Source organism: Globicephala melas, chromosome 10, assembly GCF_963455315.2.
Source record: "Globicephala melas chromosome 10, mGloMel1.2, whole genome shotgun sequence".
Classification (NCBI taxonomy): Eukaryota; Metazoa; Chordata; class Mammalia; order Artiodactyla; family Delphinidae; genus Globicephala; species Globicephala melas.
Window position 1 is genome coordinate 24,865,417 of NC_083323.1, and position 22,584 is coordinate 24,888,000.

Consider the following 22,584-nt stretch of genomic DNA (forward strand, 5'->3'; position numbering starts at 1 on the left):
TCTCCTAGAAAGAAAATAGGAAGTGCTTCACCTTTTTATTCCGTAGTTATAAGGATATACTTCTACGAGGCTTGGGTTCCAGGACCTAATCTTTAGTTTTGGCCTTTATATGTATCTCCTGCATCCCAAACTCCCACCATCGACTAGGAAACCGGTCATAGGGGAGGCGTCTCCCACAGCAACTTGTGCTTCCCACACCCCCTCACGGCTTCTTCACCAAGCATGTGAGGGGCAGAGCTCCAGGTACCCCATGCTTCTAGCCCGTGATAGCGATGTGCACTGTTACCCTTAACCTTCTGACAAGGGGTATCTTGAGTTGATCTATGTTGAATACAGTAAAGCCTCATTGGTCCAGGCTCTATTAACTTGAAATAGGTGATCATTTGGGTACTTAATGTTTACTTCTCTAGTCATTTCTTCATAAATAGGACAAAGTTTTATCATGCAGTTGTGATTGTAAGAATGATCAAAGCGTTTAAAAACATTTCAAGTAAACACATGGCTTTAGAAACACTCGTTTATATAATCATCCACTTTTTCTTTATGTAATCCACTTTCTTCTGTAATTTGTTCATTTCCTAAAAGGTTCTAATAGACACCACTGACTGGCTTCCAGGGCTGTAAACAACAACAATAATAGTGACAGCAAACATTTATTGAAAGCTATAGATTTTTTTATACATTTGTAATGTGAAGAATCAAAAACTTTAAAAAAAATTACATTATTGGATTTGGTCAAAATGCATCCATTACAAGAAGGTCCCTATACTTGTGTACAAAATGACAAGTCCTGAGCTCTGCTGTGAAGCTCTATTGCAAGGGTTGAGAAGAAAACAGAAGAATACCCTCCCTCAGAGGACCCTAATGCATTCGAAGAGCATCTAGAAAGACACACTGTGTGGGGAAAAGAAAAACTATTTGCTTATTACAGATGGCTACATTTTAGCTTAGTTTGTGGCATTTGACTTGGATTTCCCACTCCCCCCCACAATTTTCAGTAAATACAGTTTAAGAATTGAAATTTGAAAAGTAGAAGCACAATTGGAATTTTAAGCCATGTCTACCTATTTGCCAATCTGCATTTCCCCACAAAGGCATTTCTGTGATACTCCATCATATTAATCTGCAGAATATTTATAGAAAATCTTTGTGAAGTAATTTAATCCTTTGAGATTATCATCACCAATGGTTTACTTGCTTATACGTCCAGGTGCACATGTTAAAATAAGTGAATCCCCTGGGTTTTTCAAGTGGATAAACAAAATACAGAAATAGATTTAAGTGACATCATTCTGGTAAACTACTAAGGTATTTTAACTTTTAATATAACTGTATTGACTTAAACAGTAGAACAGTGTGCTCTTTCCTTACAGATCAATCATTTTTTATAGATGACTTTTCCTTTAGCTATAACATAATCAATTAATTCGTGATGGCCTCCAAACTGGTAAATCAAATGCTCCCATCTAGAAAGAAATCAAACATAAACGGATACAAGTCAAAATTATCACTCTGTCAATAAATGCTAATTTCAAAATACATTCTCTAAAAATTTTTTTACACTTAGTAGTTAATATTTGGGCTTTTTAAAAAATTGTAGAGTACTATGATAATTAGTCTATGATAAATCCAATATTGTTTAATGATATTAAGTATTTGATCTTAAAATATTTGATTCACATTAGAACAATGACTCCAGATCAGTGCTTCTCAAACTTTAGCATGTATCTTTTTCACCTAGAAGACTTTTTAAGACAGAGATGCTAGGCCCACTCCTGGAGTTTCTGGTTTGGTAGACTGTCCAAGAGGCCTGAGAAGTTGCATTTCCAACAAATTCTCAGAGGATGCCCTTGCTGCTGGGACTGCACTTTGAGAACCACTGTTCTGGGCTAGCAGTTGGCAAACTGTGGTCTGTGGGCCAAATCTGGCCTGCTGCTTGCTTTTTATTGTCCTTGAGCTAAGATAGTCTTGTTTGAGGTTTTCTAAATTAGGACTTAAAATGAAAAACAAAGACAATAATATTCTGTGACATAAAAATTATATAAAATTCAAATTTCAATGTCCATAAATAAAGTGTTATTGGAACAGTAAAAAAAAAAAAAAATTTGCTTCAGTTAAATGATGCATGAGTGGTAACACCAGCATCACTCTCGATAGAGACAATGGCTTATTACCCTTGAGAGTAGAATTATGATGGAGACACTCTCTTCTGTTGAACATGAGGTCCAAGGCCTGGCAGAGGCTTGCTAGGGTCCAGACACCATAGGATTCACAACTTTAAGATTTAGAACAATAAAACTCAACTTGTTACGCTGGAGGCCCAGGAGGCAGCAGGCTGTGAGTGAGTAATACAAAACAAGAGGCAGGAAAACTGAAGCAAGGCTTTTGGGATCCAGCAGGAATGAGAAGTCAGAGAGGTAATGAATCAGAACCAGGATGACAAGCCAGAGCTGGGACCTGCGTGGCCCAACACAAGCAGAAAAGGTCAGAACCCAAGAAGAAAAGCAAACACAGGCCAGAGGGCACAAGTCCAAAGTCCAGGTAAACAGAGCAGAAACCTGGAGATCTACGAAAGATATAAGATGGATGAAGAGACCAGAAAAGTTGGTCTACCCTGCAGTTTAGGACCTGGAGGGAGACTTTTTGCTTAGAAAGGGGTGACACTAAGAAGACTGGGTAGCTGCTGAGCTTATACAGAGCCTGACACTAATAATCAGTGGAAAAGGGATTTAAACCAAGTCTCCATATTACAGTGGGCATACAATAAAATGGCTCAGCTGGGAGAACACGCACCTGGATGAATTGATGATAATGAGATCTCCCCGTTTGCCTACTTCCAAAGATCCATGAGTGTGAGATTTTCCCAGGGCATAAGCGGCATTGATGGTGGCAGCGGCCAAGGCCTCGGGCATGGACATTCTCATGTTCACACAGGCCAGATGCATGACCATCGGCTAAGACGGGAAAAGAAAAGCATTGGAGGAAAGCAACAAAACGGCAGCTGCCACCTAGGACATTTCTCAACACAGCACAACAAATAATGATAGTTAAATGTATAAGTGGAGCTGGCTAAATCAGTATGAGAAAAGTTACATTTACATTTACACGTAAAGATCCTTATGCTTTGGGAAAGATTCGTTTATTATAGAGATTACTTACCCACCCACCCCCTATATGTATTTAATATTTATTTATTACTTTTCCAGGCCACTTACTGTGTACAATGAAGCTCACTTCCACATTTACTCACTAAAACTTACTAAACTTCCTTGAGCTTATGCAATTCTGAGAGGGGAAATAGGTTACTATAAAACCACAAGGCCCAGAGGCTGCATCAAAGCATAGTATCAATAGAACCTTCTCTCTTCTCTCTCAGCCTGGAGGCATTCAAGTGGCACAGAAATACCCAATTACACTGCTGTCCACACTCTTTTCTTGTTTCACAGGAAAATCTTTTCAGATCTTTGAAACATTTTAACAGTTAGTGAAATATTTTAAAATTATTTATATGCTTCGTAGAAGTTTCATAGACTATGAAAGGCACATTAAAAATAATTACCATTGCAAAACAATACGCATTAGGGTTGAAATCACTGCCCAGAGCGACTATTACCCCTTCATCTAACATTTTCCTGGCTCGAGGCTGCTTCAGTCTAAGGAGAGGGAAAAAAATGATGTCAGTCTCTAGAAGTGGAACTTTTGAAGAACAGATGTTCAGAGTTGAAGCAGACTTAAAGATATCCAACCCCTTCGTGTTCTGGAAGAAGAAACAGAAACTCAAGCTTCAGTGATTAGTGGTGGCGTCCAGCAGAAGCCCAGGACTCCTGATTTTTATCAGCCTGCTTTTGAAATCACTTGGCTGTGGCTAGCTTTTTAAATTTGGGATTATCATGACAATCTTTATATATATTCAGAGGTTCTTGCAAAGGAAGAAAACTTAAAATTGTTTTCAAATGTAATAAACTTTTTTTGACTCCCCAATATAAACAATGAGGTTTAAATAATGCTTTTTAAATTAACATTTTACAATTTTTTGTTCATATCTCTCCCACTCCTTTTTTTGGGAGGGAGAGGGGGTCTCAAACATTATTATAGGTCCTTTAAATTTTTGAAGGCCCAAGAAACTAATATGTAACATATTTGTGCTTCTTCCTGGATTGGGTATCTCCCTGACCTCCTTACAAGCTTTTTTTGTTTGTTTTTTTTTGTTTTTGCGGTACGTGGGCCTCTCACTGTTGTGGCCTCTCCCGTCGCGGAGCACAGGCTCCGGACGCACAGGCTCAGCGGCCATGGCTCACAGGCCCAGCTGCTCCGCGGCATGTGGCATCTTCGCGGACTGGGGCAGGAACCGTGTCCCCTGTATCGGCAGGCGGACTCTCAACCACTGCGCCACCAGGGAAGCCCTTGCGAGCTTTTTAAAGTAACTGCTCTAAGAGGAAGTTCAGAGGCCTATCTGCCTGTCACCAGGTATTACTGGAACAAACAGTTAATTTTCCTGGCAGGTTGGGCTTTCTCAGACAGGTATTCTAAGGGGGCCTGGGCTCATTCTAGGGAGGCATCCTGGAGCTGTTAGAAACTATGCCAGTGTTTGTTCAAGTCTTATAATGTTGGGGAAGGTGGGTGAATAAAATCATTTGTGCTAAGAACCTGTAGGTTTATAGGCAAGATTGAGGCTTAGTGGAGAGAGGGGCTCAGAGGAGCCTGAATGAAGTTTGGTCAAGGAGAGACCTCCGCTGGAAAGCCTTCCCAGTCACCTTGTTGGCCCTCATTTCCTCTGGCTTCCCCAGCACCCCACACCCCTCCATTTTAGAAACAATCGCTATTGCTTCATGACAATGATAGTGGACTGGTACTCAGCCATTATGAACCTGTACTGGCCAGGAGCTGTCTTTAAATAAAGCTGCTGAGGGTAACCCTGACCCCTCCTTTGAGACCCTACTCTAGCCTTAAGTTCAATTTGATTGGTCGGTTGGTTGTAAAGTACTGAGACTATATTACACCTGCCCCTCTGCTGGCAAGTCCAGCAGGGGCTAAGGATCACTGAAAGGATTATTTCTTTTTCTTATAATTTGTCCCAGCACCCAGTCCTGTCTCTGGCTAATTAATATTTTTGATTGAATGAATGAATGATACTGTTATATTCTAGGAGTGTACTAAATATGGCAAAGAATGGAATAACTTTATTATTAATAATAATTATATTAATTATTAATACTAATTCTGTGCTCAGAGTAGGTTCTCTTTATGTTTTATACGAAGTCCACCTAAGTTTGGCATTCGAGGCTCCCCACAAACTGAGCCCACACTTCTTTCAGGCCCTCCTTTCTCATCCCTGCCCTACCCAATACTGCACTCGAACCACTGGGGTTTTCTATTTGTACATTTCTGAGTCTGCCGTTCTCCTTGCCTAGAATATCCACCTCTCCCTGAAATGCATTCATATTCCCAGGCCCAGCTCACCTCTCACCCACCCATGCTCACTTTCCCTGGTCACTCAGCCAGAAGTGATTATCCTTTTCATTACCTCTATAGGTATTACTGTCTATTCACTTATCATGTTTCATATGCTTAGACTGCAAATTCCGTGAAGGACCATGTGGGTCTTATTCACCATTGTGTCTCTAGTACCAGTACAGTGCCTGCTATTAATAGCTGATTGATTATGTTTTGTTAAAGGAATTCTTTAATTTTTTATTATTGTGTTTTCATTGCACCTCAGTTTTATTTTCTCCCCAAAATACAGGGACTTCTTGGCAGCTTCAATGAAAAGCATATGGTAACTAACACATGGAGATCAATAAAACTTGCCTGGTCATTAATTCAGCCAGAGTCATTCTAAAACCATCCCATTAGTGAAAACTCTGTGCCAGGTACTAAAGCCTCAGAGTCATCCTTGAGTCATTTCTCACAGTCCACATCCAACCCATCAGAAAATCTTGTTGGCTCCCCCTTAAAACTATATCCAGAATCCAACTCATTTTTATATCCCTCTGCTACCACCTTGGATCCAAGTCACCATCATTGCTTGCTAGGATATTTGTTAAGACCATCCTAACTGGCTTTCCTGCTTCTACCCTCAAGCCCCTTAAAATATATTCTCTTCCTAGCAGCCAGAGGGATGTTTTAGAAAAATAAGTTAGATCGTGTCGCCGTGCTTTGAACCACTCTCAGTGGCTTCCCGTGGGCTTGCTCTCTGCACAATGAACTCAGCCCTTCAAGAACTGCCCCTCTTTCTGGCCTCGTCTCCTAACTCTCTCTGCCTGGCTTGTGCCTCTCTGGCCTCACTCTTGCTGTTCCTCAAATACTCTCAGTGCATTTCTACCACTGCACTCACCATCCATCCACTCAGAGCACTCTTCTAGTTATCCCGGCTCCTTCCCCCAGATATGGCTTGCTCCCTCACTTCCTGGAGGTCTCTGCCCAAATGTCCCCTCCTCCAAAAGCCTTCCCTGACCACCCTAAAAACACAGCACCCTCCCCTCAAACACTCTCTATCCTCTCGTCTCACCTGGATTGTTTTCACAGCACCAAGCATCACCTGACATTTTCTATGTTCGTTGGTCGGTTTGCACATTGTCTGTCTCTCCCCATTAGAATGTAAGCTCCTTGAGGACAAGACTCTGTTTTACTCGTGGCTGGATCCACAGTGCCTAGAACAGTGCCTGACAAGTAGTGGGCCTCCAACACGCGTGTTGAATACAGAAATTAATCAAGGATTGGGGGTACAGAGGTGACACTTGCCCTTGAAGCATTCCCAATCTACGACAGGCAGTTTCCAGGACCACTTAAAATAGTGTTTCTCTGCTAGGACAATGCGTGAGAGAGGTGGGTGAAGCAGAGATACAGAGTGAGGAAAGGGTAGACGTTAAAATTTCCCTGCCAGTCACTCTGACGGCCTCCCCTCCCTTTCCCGAACTACTTAAGGAGGAAAATTATATGTATGTACAAGGCAGTAAAATTATAAAGGGGGCTCCAGATAAGCTAAGGTGAATGTGTCCTGAATAAATTTAAATATTATATACAAAGATGCATAAAATAATGATTAAAAGAAGCCCTTGAGTGGCATAAGGCAATGGTTATTCTGGAAATGAGAGTCAAGAAAGTTCAGGGCGCAGCGGGGAAACCTGCAGGTTCCTCCTGATGGAGAGATCAGAGAAATACAGAAACAGAGAAGCCAGAGAAGAGCGTGGCTTTCTCTTTGGTTGCCCCTGTCATCCAAACAGGATGTTAAACCCATCTTGTGGTGATGGCACGTGGCAGCTGCCACTGGCATAGGGACGAAGTGCAGACTTTTAATGCTGAACTGCCCTCCAGCACCGCAGGTCTCAGATTTTTGCTCTGTCTTAAGAGATTCAAGGTGAGTTAAAGGAATCCTTTTCTTTTGTAAAAACTTATTCCTTGGGTGGTGGAAAGTTAACCAGATTAAGTCTTGATTGATCACTCTGATGACTATTGAGATTTGCAAGAAAAGCAGCTGATCATACTGAGAATAGTTATTGATGGATATTTCCTGACGGTAACCTACATTATGTCTACTCTTTAAGAGAATAGTAATAAGAGAAATGTATAATATTTTATATATATAGGTGTATAAAATCATAATAAATTTGAAAAAAGCACTGCAATATTCCTTTCCTCTCCCTTATAAAAGTTACTTGAACCTGTTTTTCCAATCACTCAGGCAGAGTTTCTCAATCGCAGCACAATTAATGTCTTGGACTGGATGATTCTTTGTTGTAGAAGGTTTTTCTGTGCACTGTAGGATGTTTAGCAACATCTCTGGCCTCTACCCACTAGATGCCAGTGACACCCCCTAGTTGTGACAACCAAAAATGTCTCCAGATACTGTCAAATATCCCCTGAGGAGCAAAATCACTCCAAGTTTGAGAACCACTGTCCTAAGGCCATAACTGCGGAATCACGCCCCTCCCCACAAAAAACCATGTATCACAACCGCAGAGAAAGCACCCAGTCCTAAGAGGAAATCAACTGCCTCTTGAATGCTGGACCTTCTGACCACAACTTCGGTGGCTGTCATGGAAGTGGTTCAATGAGTCAGGAGACCTCAGGTCTCATATTTGAACTGGAGCAATGGTCGTGATAAAAGATGGACTACACGGACTCAATCCATTGAGGGCACACAGCCAAATCCCTGGGCAGATGCCACAAAATATACTTTAGACATCTCCTCTTTCCTCCCACTCCCAGGATTTATGAGGATTATGGTCCCCACTCGTATCCTCTTAGAAAGCAGCTCATTCAGATTCAGAATACTGTGAAATATCCCTAATATCTTATGCATAAAGCCTTTAAAGTATAAAGCCTATATCACTATTTTCTAATTATAAAAGTAATGCATATTGATTTTTAATTGGAGAATTCCAAAAATGAGGAAGAAAGAAAATGAAAGCGCCACTCTCCCCAGGAATCCCACCACTCAAACACAATTTGGGTCTAAGCTCCCTCCTCGGGGTAATTCATTACAAATATCATACCAGTATTAGCATCTTCCATGAGCTAAGTTTTCCTGATCTGCATTTTTTTTTTTTTTTTTTTTTGCGGTACGTGGGCCTCTCACTGTTGTGGCCTCTCCCGTTGCGGAGCACAGGCTCCGGACGCGCAGGCTCAGCGGCCATGGCTCACGGGCCCAGCCGCTCCGCGGCATGTGGGATCTTCCTGGACCGGGGCACGAACCCACGTCCCCCGCATCGGCAGGCGGACTCTCAACAACTGCGCCACCAGGGAAGCCCCTGATCTGCATTTTTAAGGGATTTGTAAGGGTGATGAATATTTGGGCATCTTGGAAGTCTGTGTGTCCACAGCTTATACTTGCAGCTCTCATGTTGGGGGGAGAAACAACCTCACCTCAGCATGTAGGCCGTGGTGGGCAGGAGGACAGCAGAGCACCTGGCCGCTGCCATGGCAGCAATGCCTTCATCACTCACTTCTTCCAGGTGACTGATTGCCTGGGCTCCCAGTTCCACCCCGAGCTAAACAGAATGGGCAGAGAGACAGAGAGAAGTTTCACCAACAGCAACAACAAATCGATAACGTGCCAGCAAATGGTTTTTCCTGCAAAAATAAACAGCACTCTATTATTAAGATTTCTTGCCAACTACCTCTCACGAGCACAAGCTCGGTGATCTGAAGTCGGCAGTGTGGTCAAGTGGATCCAGAGATATTTAGGAGGAGAATTGGGAGGACTTGCTGGTTGGCTGAAATGCAGTAGGTGAGGGGGAGGGAGGAGTCAAAATGATATCCAGGATCTCGACTGAGGCAACAGATGGATAATGACGTCATTCACTGGGGCAGGAAACACGGGACAAGATTTGGACCTGATATTAAGAGATCATATTGAACGCGTGGTGGTCGAGACACATGTAGACTATCTACATCTGTATTTATGCCCCAAGGGCAGTTGTTTATGTAGCTCCAGGGCTTAGAGGAAAGAGCTAGACCCCCAACTGCAGGGATCTGGTGCGTCTTACTGCTGAATTCTCAGTGCCTAGAACAATGCCCAGCACACAGCAGATACTCAACTATTTGTAGAAAGCATGAATAAATTAATCTGGAAAAGACACATAGATGTGAAAATCCTCCTGTGGCTATTAATGGTATGCTCCACTAAAAGCCCTCTGGATGCTGCCACAGAAAGACCCTAGAAGCTACCTGTGAAATTAACAGACTGAGCTAGGGTGGCTTTGCGTGCCAATCAAAATAGGTTGTGAATTTAGTGAATGAGATCACAGAGGTACTTCTTTTTTCTACTAGTATCACCAGGAGGAAATAATAAAAGTAAATGATCAGCTAAAAAGTCTGGGATTCCAAGGCTCAACCACACCAACCTACACATACTTCAAACAAGTTTCCCCATTCTCTATCTTTTCAGATGGTTACTCCTTCCTTTGAACAAACTCATTAAGTTTTCCACAGCACGAGTGTCGACAAAGGAAAAGCAAAAGGTCCCCCATACCTCAGCAGCCTTCATTGGGTGGAGTTCATCCCCATGGAAGTTAATCTGTAACCCTATATCTTTCCCACTTTGAAGAATCCTTCTGGTGGAATCGAGATCAAAGACGCCCTTCTCACAGAACACATCTATATTGTCAATGCGTATTTCCCCATTTCTGCCAAGTTCCTTCAGCTTTGGGAGGTGGTTATTGATGATGTCATCAGCGGCTTCAGTAGCAGTTTTTCCTCTGAGGGAAGAAGAAAGTGAGATTACCGTGGGCAAGTGTTTTTTTTTAAATTGGAGAAAGGGTTTTTTTGGCACTTGGAGAATCTGAGAAATTGTAGGTAAATGACCCCAAGCCTCAGAAAGGTAAAGAGAAGATCAAAGCTATAACTCAGGACTCTTAGCAATCCGGATGAGCCTACATAGCAGAGGTATTGATAAGACTTCTGTATACACTGACCCTACAGGCAGAGACTCAGATGGTTCATCCATTCTGGCACATCTGGGTTGCCTTTGGGAATGCCTGGCTGAAAAACTGAATCTTCTTGTCAAGGACACGTAGAGGACATCCTGGATGCTTCCTTGACAACCCAACCGTGAGCCCCTTATCTGGGCCAAGCTGTTTCTAGGAGCATCTGCCTAAGGCTTTCTGCCTCATCAGACATAGGGGAAGAAGATAGTAGGAGGCCCTGAAATTCTTTCTAAGATTCTGGGGTAGTTATATATGAGAAAGGTCTGGGCTTTTGAAGTCAGACACAGAGCTGCGCCACTTGCTAGCCGTATGACTTTGGACACATGATGTAGACGTCATTTGGCCTCCTCTGGGCCTCAGGCTTTATCTTCGGGGATCAGGATCAGACCTCAGAGGCTCACTGGCAGATGGAGAAATTTCCTGTAAAACTTTAGCCTTGTGTTTGGCACACAGAAGGCTCTCAGCAAAAACCATCTGGGTGGGTAGATAGAGGTGGGCTCTGAGGAGACACGTACTTATATATGCTGTTTCTAATTCTCGAGACAACCATATAGGATAAGCGTGTTATTTAGCTGGTTTAAAGATAAGCAATTCATGTTCAGAAAAGTTAAGTGATCAAAACTTAACTCAAAATCACCCAGCTGGAAGTAGCTAAGCTAGACTCAAACCCAGGTCTGGTGTCCCTCCAAAGCCTGAGACTTTTCTGCCATGTCCCATTGTCTTTCCTACTAAAAAAAAAAACAGACTATAATAGACAGGATAACCCAAAAGTCTTAGTGCAGTTTCAAGCCATAATAATTTCAGAAGTATAAATGCTAAAAACATACAACAAACATCATTGGAAATATTAAGTATTTATATTTCTTTTCTACTTAGTTCTGTAAATTTTTCATAATAATTTCAATGTTAATTTTTTTAGTTCCTTTGATTAAAGATGGTAAATGAAATATTAACATTAAAATTTTCTTTGTCAAAGTTCACAGAACTAAATAAATGTACACATTTTTTTAATGATTAACCTTAAAAGATTTAATTAACTTATTAATGACTTAATTAAATGGGCTATTTATGTGATTAAACCATTTTTGTAAGCCTGCAGCATTTATTATCTAAGTTAGTTATCACAACTTAAAACTGCACTAAGACTTTGGAGACACCTGCGAATTTTCAAGTTCTGGATTTCTTTTGGATCGTTTGGTTCTGGGAATGCAGGCTTTCTGATCTAGTAATTCCGGGATGGATGAGATGTAGACACAGAAGGGGAGAGAATTCTCTACAGCAAATCCATACAGGAGGAACTTTCTAGGTAAAGAGGAAAGTTGAAAAAAACATTTACAGCATTAAAACAAAAATGTTTGCTGCTAAACAAGCAAACAGATGAACAAAAATAAAAACCTCCCTACGTCATCTTGACGTCAAGATTTGATCTACCTCCCACGGGGTGTTACTCAATTCCTGAAGTGCCTTTGGGCTCACTGTCATGGGAAACTATTTACATAAATATCTGTCATTTTAAAGGACCTATCAGGGGAATTTCTTTTTGTTAACCAAGAGTTTTGAACATCTCCTCTTCCTTCACTATTAAGGGACTTGCAAACGAATGGGGTCTGGTGGGGCCCGCCTTCCTAAACCCATGTGTGTGAGATGCCTGAAGGTTGGAATCAGAACACCTTTCCAAAGGCTCTACTGGTCCCTCTGCAAGAGCTAATGTGCTGGTGCACCTTCACTCCCTGGAGAACACAGCCCCACTTAGGCACCACAGGAGCCTTTCTGCGTTCTCAGTACCCTGAGTTAAACCCCGGTCCCTTCGGCTGAGGTTACTTTGGCACCGAGTGAGCCCCGCAGTAAGTGGCTGAGATGCTGATGTCCAGCTCCCGCCGGGCGCGCTCAATCACGCGTAGCATCTTGAGCTCCGTCTCCAGGCTGAGGCCGTATCCGCTCTTGCACTCCACCAGCGTTGTCCCCGCCCTCATCATGCACCCAAGCCGCTGCTGGAAGGAACTGAACAGCTCCTCCTCCGAGGCCTGGCGCGTGCGCTCCACCGTGAAGTTGATCCCTCCTCCAGCCTGGTGGATATCCATGTATGTGGCTCCTGCCAACTGAACACACGGTTCACCCTTAGGTCTGCAAAATGCAGGGAGGTTGCAGGCAGCTCTACAGAACCTACGTACAGAGATGATATTCGACATGGCTGACAATCGATATGGCACAGACACCAACCGATCAGGAAGGATGGTGGGGCACCATCCTTCTGGAAGTCCCTACTCTGCCAGGGTGGTGGGGAGTTGCAGGGGTCAGAGGTGTTTCAGGAAGGGACTGGGATGGCAGAAATGGGAGATGTGGGGAGGACTTGGGGCCTCAGGCTAGCGACAGTTTACCAACAGGTACAAAAGTATTTCGGTATTTTAACAAGCCAGTCAGTCTCGGTGTGTACCAGCTAGTCTCGGTACCTATGAGAAAGCAAAGCTTAGGCGATTAGGGACCTCACTGTGGTTATTCAAGTCCCCACTAAGAGACCCAGAGCATTTCCACCCCTCAGTATCTGGCCACCTAGAGTTTCGGGCCTGACCTCTGTCACTCAAGCAAATAAAGAGGCTCTTTCTGGGATCCCACTGGACCCCTGTTACTCTGGGCAGCAGGGAGTGTGGGGCAAACAAAGTGTGCCCGCCTGCGGGGCTCCCTTAGTCACACCCTTCCCTTCTGTTCTTAATTCTGTCACGTTCAAGTTATTGCAAACTTGAGCTTTTAAGGAAAGTTTCAATGGTTTTATAATAAATGATCTTTGTTCATTTCGTGTTAAAAAAAAAAACAACACCTGATGGGTTTGGCCCTTTTTGCATCACTTTCTGCATCATCGAATGAGAGAATTGGACCGTAAATCTCTAAGGTTGATTTTTGGCTCTGAAATTCAATGATTTAAGAAAGTCTTAAAAACAGTTCTAGATTGTTGAAAAAGGTAGACAATTTTTGAAGAAATTTTTTCTTTTTCTGAAATAATCCAATTTAGTTGTTAGGCTGCCCAGGTTTTTAAAAAACAGTGTGAAGAAAAGACACGGAGGGAACAACCTGAAAAGGCTACGTACTGTAGGATTCCAAGTCTATGACATTCTGGAAAAGGCAAAACTATGGAGACAGTAGAAAGATCAGTGGTTGCCAGGGACTGGGGCGAGACAGGGATGAATAGGCAGAGCAGAGAAGATTTTTGGGGCAGTAAAATTACTCTGTATGATACTACAATGGTGGGGGCATGTCATTACACATTTGCCTAAAGGATGCACAACACCAAGAGTCAACAGTCATGAAAGCTATCAACTCTGGGTGATGATGATGTGTCAATGTAGGTTCATCCATGGTAACAAATGTACCACTCTGGTCAGGGATGTTGAAAATGGAAAAGGCTGTGCTTTGGGCAGGGGGCAGGGAGCAGTGGTATATGGGAAATCTCTGTACCTTTCATTCAATTGTTCTGTGAACCTAAAACTACTCTAAAAAATAAAGTCTACTAAAAACAAGGAAATAAACAATGTGAAAATGGCTCAAACCAGGGATTTGAGGGTTGACTGCAGCTAATTAATGACTGACAAAGACTACAATTTATGTTTCTTAATAAGTTTCATTTTTCTGGAAAAAAAGTGGGAACAATATAAGACATTTTATTTTTGTGATTAATAATATGTTTTTCCAAGTTTGACCCCAATGAATGGTGATTTTCAAACTGTTTCCTGGAGTCCCTTCAAAGGCTACAGAGGGATGGAATGAGGAAAAGAAAAGAGAGGAGAAATTAGTGAGCAAAGCAGGTCAGCTCTATTTTAAAAGGAGGATTCGGCAGCTAAAACAGCTTGAAAACTATTATACTTGAAATGACTGACAGCCCTGGGCACAGTATAAAGATTTGGTACCAAGTTATAAATTGGTTAATTTTGTTGTAATTGATTTCCATAGTCCAAGCCAGTAAAAATATCCGTTAAAAAGACATGTAAACATTTGTTGTAAAGCCTAACAGCCTACAAACTCTAGAAAACCACGTCTATATTTGTGCTTTATTTTGATTTGCTATCGTTTATTGCAGTTACCTTCATCGCAAACTCATGAACTCTTTCACCAGCCCATACTGGATGTGTGTGTGCATCCACTAAACCTGTAATCAATAAATCAAATCACGTTTAAAGTTAAGAAACAGAAAGCACTTAGACAGCAGGCAGACTCTACTATACAGTTCTTAGGAAAGCACGATGGTGGTCAGCCATCTTGGAGGAGGGTGGAGAAGGGAGAATTTGTCTGAGTGGTTCCAAGAAGACTCCCTGCATGGTTGGTCTAGAAGGCTCTAATGGAGGAGGGTGACTCAACATGATGAAAATATCCCCTAAAGAAATACAGCTCCTTTTGCCCAATAAATCCATGCTCACCAAGCAACCTTTTAAAACAGGATGTCAAATCTATTAGCTGAGCAAAACCAAGGAAGAATCTGGGTGTGAAAAAGAATAATACTATCCCTACCCTCAACTTTGAGCAGGAAAAGTATAAAATCAGAAAGATGAATCTTTCTTTAAGAAAGAAAAATATTTTAATTAAAGAGAAACTATAAAATGGTCACTTGAAACTTTTGTTTATCCCAGTACAATTTGGTAAAGTCCGTCCTTCCAGAACATTCAAAGTGCCTTATAGATTAAATGGCTCATTAGTGGTTCCGATCAGAGTAAAATCAAAAGTCCCTACCATACATTCTCTACCATATTCTGCTCTTTCTCATGAGGTTTCACCCTGACTTTCTCTCCTGACCCCCAAGGGCCAGATAGTAGAAGCTCTGTCAGATGCGCACAGCACACAAGTATAAATCCTAGCCTCTGTGTTTGCGCAGAACTCAAAATTTGTGAAATTTGTTTCAGAGGATTACATAAAGCCATAAAACATAGAAAATGTAGGAGATAATGGTTAATAAACTGATTCTGTTATCAATCACTGAAGATACAAATGAACTTCAATGAAATCTCTAGGGTTTCTTGGTTTATGTTTTTTCGCCTGGAGATGGGTCCTTTGTTTCATACTCTATACAAATTTAGAGTATATTCTGGAATTACAGAGAGCAATTTGCTGTCTTTTCCTCCCCTATGCCATGGATTAATAAAATTCTTCCAACAGCTTTTGAACCCAAGCCCAGCACAGCTGGTTCTCTTCAACATATGAGTGGGAAGAAGTGGAGTGAATGAATGGGTGTGACTCCCAGCTTGCCCTTCACCTGTTTAGAGATCTTGGGTAAGATATTTCACCCCTAAACATCAGTGTTCTAATCTGCAATGTGTAGATAATGATACTTACCTTCCAGGGCAGTTCGGTTTCATTCAACATGAAAGTGTGTTTGTAAAGCAGCTAGACATTTACTAGTAGAAATTCAATAAATGGTAGCTATTATATTTTCATATCATTGTGAAACCTTGTTTAAAACAAGCTACTACTCTTCCTCTTTACACTACTAAAACTGCTTTCAGGGCTTTACTGAAAAAGAGGTTAATACCTGGCAAGATGCATTTCCCGGAACAGTCAATTCTTTCTTGAAATGTTTCTTCTGAAAACTGTTTTTGGATAGCATCAGCAGGACCGATGGCTTTTATGAACCCATCTCTGGAAAAAAAATCAAGAAATTATTACTAACTTTGGGGGAAATATTGTGAAAATTTTGACCAATGATCACATTATTGATGCCTTTTGGTGTCAGTCAATATTTATTGTATTTCCTTCTCGAGTGTGTGTTTTTGGAAATTGACTCTAGCCACATGCAAGGCAAAAAGTCAAATCAGGTGTAGCAGAGATTGCTAATTGTTCCCCAAGATCAATGTTCCCTTTTCCCACAGTGCTAGATTCCTAAATTTTAGCTGGAGGCATGACCACCCAGAATAAAGACCACCTTTCCACGTCTCCCATCAGCCAGGTGTGGCCACGTGACTAAGTTCTAGCCAATAGGATCGTTTTCTCTGCCTACTTCCTACTGGCTGGAATGTAGACACCATAATGAGAGATGGCACAGCAATCCTGGATGTTGGAGTGCCTGTGAGCAAGAGGGCAGTGCTCAGCTGAGCAAGACAGTAGGGGTCGGGTCTGGATCCTCTGTGGAGTACGGCCATCAACTAGCTCTAGGTTCCTACATCCATGCAATTCTGTTAACTCATTTTAACAAGTTTTTGACAGTAACACTGGGAATGTTTTTATTTCTTTGTTAATTAAAAACAAACACACACAGAGTCCCTAAAAGCTGGGCTCTTACACAACCCTAAGCAGATTCAGATAAGGGATGAGACTTGTGTAATCGCAGTGCCATGGGCTCTCCAATCCAGATGGGCACCCAACCCCCATTACCACTCCAAGTCCACCCTTCCAAACTTTGGCTGTTCTTTTATTCTCAGAAGTGTAAATGAAAATAACTGAAAATGTCCTCTCTATCTGGTGGCTGAATCTTAATTATCTATCACCCCAAACCATCGCCATCTGAACGTTTTCTGTGGTTCTCAAGCTTTGGGGTGCAGACGAAGTGGGTGGGAGACGTGCTTTGTAAAAATTCAGATCTCAGAACTCCACCCATAGAGATCCTGATTCAAAAGACCTGGGGATAGGTGGGGACTGGGTGGAGGGGATTGGATGAAGGTAGTCAAAATGTACAAACTTCCAATTATAAGATAAATAAGTACTAGGGATGTAATGTACAGCATGATAAATATAATGAACACTGCTGTATGTTACTTATGAAAGTTGTTCAAAGAATAAGTCCTAGGAGTTCTGGTCACAAGGAAAAAATTTTTTTCTACTTCTTTGAATTTGTATCTATATGAGAGGATGGATGTTCACTATACTTACTGGTAATCATTTCAAGATGTATGTAAGTCAAATCGTGCTGTTCACCTTAAATCTATACAGTGCTGTATGCCAATTATATCTCAAGAAAACTTGAAAAAAGATCTGGGGATGGGGGGGCGGCATCAGAAGTCTGTCTTTAAAAAAAAAAAATCTCAGGCCGTCTGAGTCAGGTGGTCCCCCGTCCGCACTTCAAGAAGCATTGGAGAGAACCCCTACGCCTTCAGATTGCTGCAATTATATTTTATCAGCAGAAGCGGGATCTTGACGCTCCCCAGTGGGATGTGCAGCTTGAGAGAGGTTTCTTCAACTGAATGACAACCGGAGGCGGCCAAATACATTAGCAACAGGCGCCTAAAAGGCAGGCGTGTCAATGACTCCCTGGGTGCGAAAAGGCTGTTACCGCGTTCCCCTCCACAGCGCACAAGTTACAGAAAGAGCACCAAGCTGGGCCTTGGCTGACCAGTGCCCCACAGCACACGACCCGGGTCGCCAGCAGCTCCAGAGCGCGCGGCCACTTACGTGCCCACCACCAGGCTGGCGCCCTCCAGCACCGCCAGGCTGCGCAGCGCGTCCCGCGCCAGGAAGCGCTCGCCGCGGGCGCACACCAGCACCACTTGCCGCGCGTTCTCCAGCAGGAGGCGGTGGCCGTCCGCCATGTCGCTGCGCACTGCAGGTCTAGCAGAGGCTGTGCGGCTCCTGCCGCTGGCGGCTGGCGGTAGAGGGGACAGGTCCGCAGGCGGCGCCGCCCCGGGGCCAGCAAGGAGGGGCGGGGCGGGGGCGGGCGCTCGTAGCAGCTGCCAGTCCAGACCGCCGGGGATGCGCGCCTCCCCCCACTACGAACCGGCAAGAAGAGTACCAGCAACGAGAATGATGATTAGTAATAAACGTTATAATGGAATCTTCTCTTTCCTGTTCGCTTTGTTCATGCTCTGGGTAAATGTGGTAGAGAGTCCTGTCCCTACTTTACAGGTAAGGAAACTGCGGCTCTGCGAAGGGGAGAGAGAAAGGCGGGCTGCGACGATCACGTGACCTGGCGGAAAGGAGTCACCGAGGGCGAGGGGGCCCGGAGTGGGCAGAATGGGGGAGGAGGGGGACCTGGGTAGGGGCAGGGGCCGGAACCTGAGACAGAGTCCCGGGAGGGGACAGAGTGGGGAGAAACCTCTGACCAGAAACTCGCGGCAGCCTGGGACTCGGGGGGCCGCCCGCAGAGGGAACCCGGGGATGGGGAGGAGAGGGAGGCGGGGGGGGGGGGTGGTCGCTCCAGGGTCCGCGCGACCGCGAGTACCGCACACTTTGCGGTTGGCCCGCTCCGCTCCCGGATCCACTACCACACGGTCCCCGAGATGAAGGAGGAGCAGGGCAGGGGAGGATAGAGCCGAGACTAAAAAATCGATTGGCGCCTTCGCTCATCTTCCCCTATCCTTCCGCCTTCCTGAAGGATAGGTTGGAACGGCTCCTGAATGCAAACTCGTCGAGGTAAGATTGGTTTCAGCTCAGTGTCGCCCACCGCAACTGTATCCGGTGGGGCCTGCCCTCACCGAGATTGGAGACCGAATTAAGTTTGTTTAAAGAAGATGGTCTGTAATTCTTAGCCACATCTCTTCCTGCCTGTCAGTTGCTGTGAATACACTGGCAGGCACTGGGTTTTGAGTTTCTCAAATATTTTATTTTGTTTATACACTTTTATTAGAAGCTCTGTGTTAGGCCTTTCAGGACATTCAAAGATAGGAAGGCCCTTTCCCTGCCCAGCAAAAACTTTACAATCAGAAGGAAGACACTTTATGGACGCAAATAGCATACGATAAAAGAAAGCTGCGGCCAGCAAAACCACAAAATCTAGAAGTCCATTTTTTGTCACTATAAAGCCATTTAAAAACGAAGAACAGAAAGCAAAAACGCCTTTAAATGAACACAATAAATACGAATATACTTAAGCTTCATATTACGGCCATGAAAGAGACAGATCAGACAGGTAGGAAAGAGAGAAAAAGAAGAGGGGGGGAGAATTAAGTAGATAATGTGAATAAAAGAGACCCTAAAGGGGAAAAAAATTCATAGATTACTCACAGCTCAGACACACAATCAGAAACAGATGTGTGTCTTTCACAGTTTTAAAAAGAAAGGTATAATATATACAGAGAAATAATACTATAAGAGAAGTATAAAATCCAAACGGAACTTCTTGAACAACCATAGAAACAGTGGAAAACAGAAACACATAAAGTCACTAATTCATAGAGAAATATTAACATTTTGTTTATAAAATTTCTGCTAAAGACTAGAATCTGCTACATTTTGCAATTATAGGCATATTTGCAGATGTTGCAATTAGAGGTATAAACTAAGCACGGGGTGAAATTATAGGCACATAGAAGGCTGTGGGGTTCAGTAAACTTGTCGTAATCCCACTTCTGTAATTTATGAGCTATTTGACCTTGGGCAATTTACTTAATTTCTCTAAGCCTCATTTTCCTCATCCATATCATGGGAATAATTGATTCTACTTTATGGACTTGTTTGAGCTTTAAATAAGAAGAAATGTAAATCACTCGGCCCAGTGCCTAGCTCTAAAGAAGTATTATTATTATTACTGTTAGTTTATTTTAATCCTGCTATTTGCCTTGCTGGTCAATTAAGTTAAAGATTTGATTTCAACCAACAGTCCTTCAAAGAATATACCATGTTCTTAAAGCGTACAAGCTCTTGGTAAATCTAAAAGAAATCATACTTTTTCTTCACGGGAATTTATATCTGTGGGTGAACTGAGTGTATCCAATTACAGTCCAGATAGACAACATTCCCCAAAAAGCTCCTGCAAACAAGAAGTTTGCAGAAGCAAGAAGGTTAAGAGTGGACTTCTCTCCTCCGGTCATTGTTAAATAATCATAGAGGGGTGAGGATAACACATTTTTCCTCAGAAATAACCAGCATCCCTGTAGCACTTTTTGGTTCACAAAGTACTTTTCACATCATGGGACTCAAATTGGCTATTTCTTTCCCCTACTCTTCCTTCCTCTTGAACTCCAGTAATATTTTCAGTTTGCAAAAGGTGCCGTCAGAAATGTCAACAGAAAAGCCCATACCAAATAGCTAGCTTGACGCCAGCAGGTCCTTAAAGGTCAAGCTGAAGGTAATTTCCTCACCGTCACGCTCTGCTTCTGACCTAATGAAAAGAGGCGGGTCCCAGAGCAGGCCAAGGACCTAGTGGCTCCCGGCTTTCCTGTAAATAAAAAATTGCTAGTGCTGGTCTCCACACACTATCCCAGGACACAGTTCACAGCCCTTTCTCCTAGTATTTGTCCAACTGGGCCGGAATGAGGTGGGAAAAACTTGAAAGGCATTGAGTCTGAGAGAATCTGTCTAAATCTTCATTTGCACGTGGGGGACAAACAGAGCTTTCTATCTCCTAATAGGAGAATCTGCAAATCCATTTTCATTGAATTGTAGAGAGAGTCGTCGAGAAAATCAAACACAAACTGCTTCAGAAAACATGTGCTAGATATTGCTACTGTGAATTCATTTAGAATTGGTCTAGGACTTTAGGTTTGGACATTATAAAACCCCATTCCTAGGGCTTCCCTGGTGGCGCAGTGGTTGAGAGTCCGCCTGCCGAGGCAGGGGACACGGGTTCGTGCCCCGGTCCAGGAAGATCCCACATGCCGCGGAGCGGCTGGGCCCGTGAGCCATGGCCGCTGAGCCTGCGCGTCCGGAGCCTGTGCTCCGCGACGGGAGAGGCCACAGCAGTGAGAGGCCAGTGTACCGCAAAAAAAAAAAAAAAAAAAAAAATTCCTCTTTCTCCACTTCCACAAAGATTGGAATAATAAGAATCAGCCCTAAGGTGAGTCAGATTCCCAAATTTGTATGGATATTGGTGGTCAATTCCTCTCAAACGACCGGGTTTCAATAACTTTAATTCAGGGTTCCTTAGGAAAGCTAGTTGTCACTTACCTCTCCTATTCTTTTCAAGTGCTGTGGTTATTCACAAGACAAAGTGGACCAGAAAGAGGACAGATCTGGATATCTACTCTGAAGAAAGTATAAGCAATTATCTCCCTATCAGTCTATCATCAGTAGGCACTTCCCATACATTACCTGTGCTTGGAAATTGCAACAAGGCTGTAAGAAAGGTATGAGTATCCACACTTGATAGAAGCAGCAGCTAAGGTGCACTGAGTTTACTCGGGTAGGCCTAAGAGAAAGAGCTGGGTGGAGTCAGAGGCAGGATTCAAACCTGCCTGTTCCCAAAGGCCAGGGTCTTTCCACAGTGCCATTCGTGCTGCCCCTACGATGACACGCATCAAAGGACCTGACTCAGTCTTTTATATAATGTGGTAACCACGTGTGATTGCATCATGTTAGAATAATGCAAGAATTAAACCAACCTGCATGGTGTTCACTTGGAAGAACAGTATATTTTATACCCACATCCCCTTAGATGTCTAATATTGATAGATATCTCAAACTTACCATGTTCTAACCTGAAACTTCGCTCTTCCCACCCACCCCTTTCCCCAGAGACAGCCTTCTCTGTCTCTGTTGATGGCAACTCCATTCTTTATTTCCTGGGCTCTTTATCTCACACCCCACATCCAAACCACCAGCCAGTCATGTAGTCTCTACTTTCCAGATATATCTAGAATTTGAGCGCCTCTCACCACTTCCACTACTATCCCGAGACCCCATAAGCTCTTGCCTCTCGATGGCTGTAACCTCCCAACAGGCCTCCCGACTTGACCCTCAACCTCTTCTATAGTCTCTTCTCAGCTCAGCAGTCAGAGTGATTCATTTAATGATCTTTATTCCACTGAGTAAATGACCTACAGGGCCCTTGTTGTCTCTTTGGCCTTGGCTGTCACTCCCCTCCGTTCACTGTGCTTAAGCTCCACTGGTTTCCTTGCTGTTTCTCAAACACACCAAGTATCTTCCCTCCTTAGAGCGCTTTCTCCATGAGCTTACACTTACATAACACTTACTGTGCTCCTGATGCTGTCCAAAGGGCGGGACATATGCTAACTAACTCCCCTAACAATTCCACAAGGTAGGTGCTATTCTTACCATCTCTTTTGAAAGAGGGGGAAATTGAGGGGTGAGGATGAAGGAGCATAATGAGAGTCCATGCTCTTAATCACAAGCCTGTAAAACTGATGGCTTGCAATCACACACCACCATTTTCAATCCCTGGTTTTCTGAGCTCTTTATCTTTTTCATCCATCAGAAGTTGGATTTGTACGTCTTTTAGATGTGAATTTGCACGCATTTGCTGTGCAATCCAGCAACATTTCCCCTCTCATTTGGGTACAGAGCCTTTGTT

General features: G+C 43.2%; 2 protein-coding genes across 2 annotated transcripts in view; one reads left to right on the forward strand and one right to left on the reverse strand.

Moving 5' to 3' along the window:
- Nucleotides 1–662: 662 nt before the first annotated feature.
- On the reverse strand, nucleotides 663–17,972 carry AMDHD1 (amidohydrolase domain containing 1). The gene is made up of 9 exons (XM_030856345.3): nucleotides 17,793–17,972; nucleotides 15,940–16,046; nucleotides 14,501–14,565; nucleotides 12,249–12,526; nucleotides 9,974–10,199; nucleotides 8,866–8,990; nucleotides 3,560–3,653; nucleotides 2,794–2,954; nucleotides 663–1,466 (listed from the first exon to the last, which is right to left on the reverse strand). The coding sequence occupies exons 1-9, from the start codon at nucleotides 17,927–17,929 to the stop codon at nucleotides 1,379–1,381; spliced, it is 1,281 nt and encodes a 426-aa protein (XP_030712205.1). The 5' UTR covers nucleotides 17,930–17,972; the 3' UTR covers nucleotides 663–1,378.
- A 201-nt stretch (nucleotides 17,973–18,173) lies between these two features.
- The window catches only part of CCDC38 (coiled-coil domain containing 38), a 40,765-nt gene continuing 36,354 nt past the window's right edge, over nucleotides 18,174–22,584 (forward strand). Inside the window, exon 1 of the mRNA XM_030856347.2 lies at nucleotides 18,174–18,242. The gene's annotated coding sequence lies outside the window, so the exon portion shown is untranslated. The remainder of the gene's footprint in view (nucleotides 18,243–22,584) is intronic.

What these genes read in the sequence shown, in the direction of transcription:
- AMDHD1 (XM_030856345.3), bottom strand. Translation starts at nt 17,929, where the DNA reads ATGGCGGACGGCCACCGCCTCCTGCTGGAGAACGCGCGGCAAGTGGTG. An exon ending in GGGGCTCACTCGGTGCCAAA is followed by an intron (nt 10,200 to 12,248) that starts GTAACCTCAGCC and finishes TTCTTCCCTCAG; the next exon opens with AGGAAAAACTGCTACTGAAG. An exon ending in ATGCGTATTGTTTTGCAATG is followed by an intron (nt 2,955 to 3,559) that starts GTAATTATTTTT and finishes TTCCCGTCTTAG; the next exon opens with CCGATGGTCATGCATCTGGC.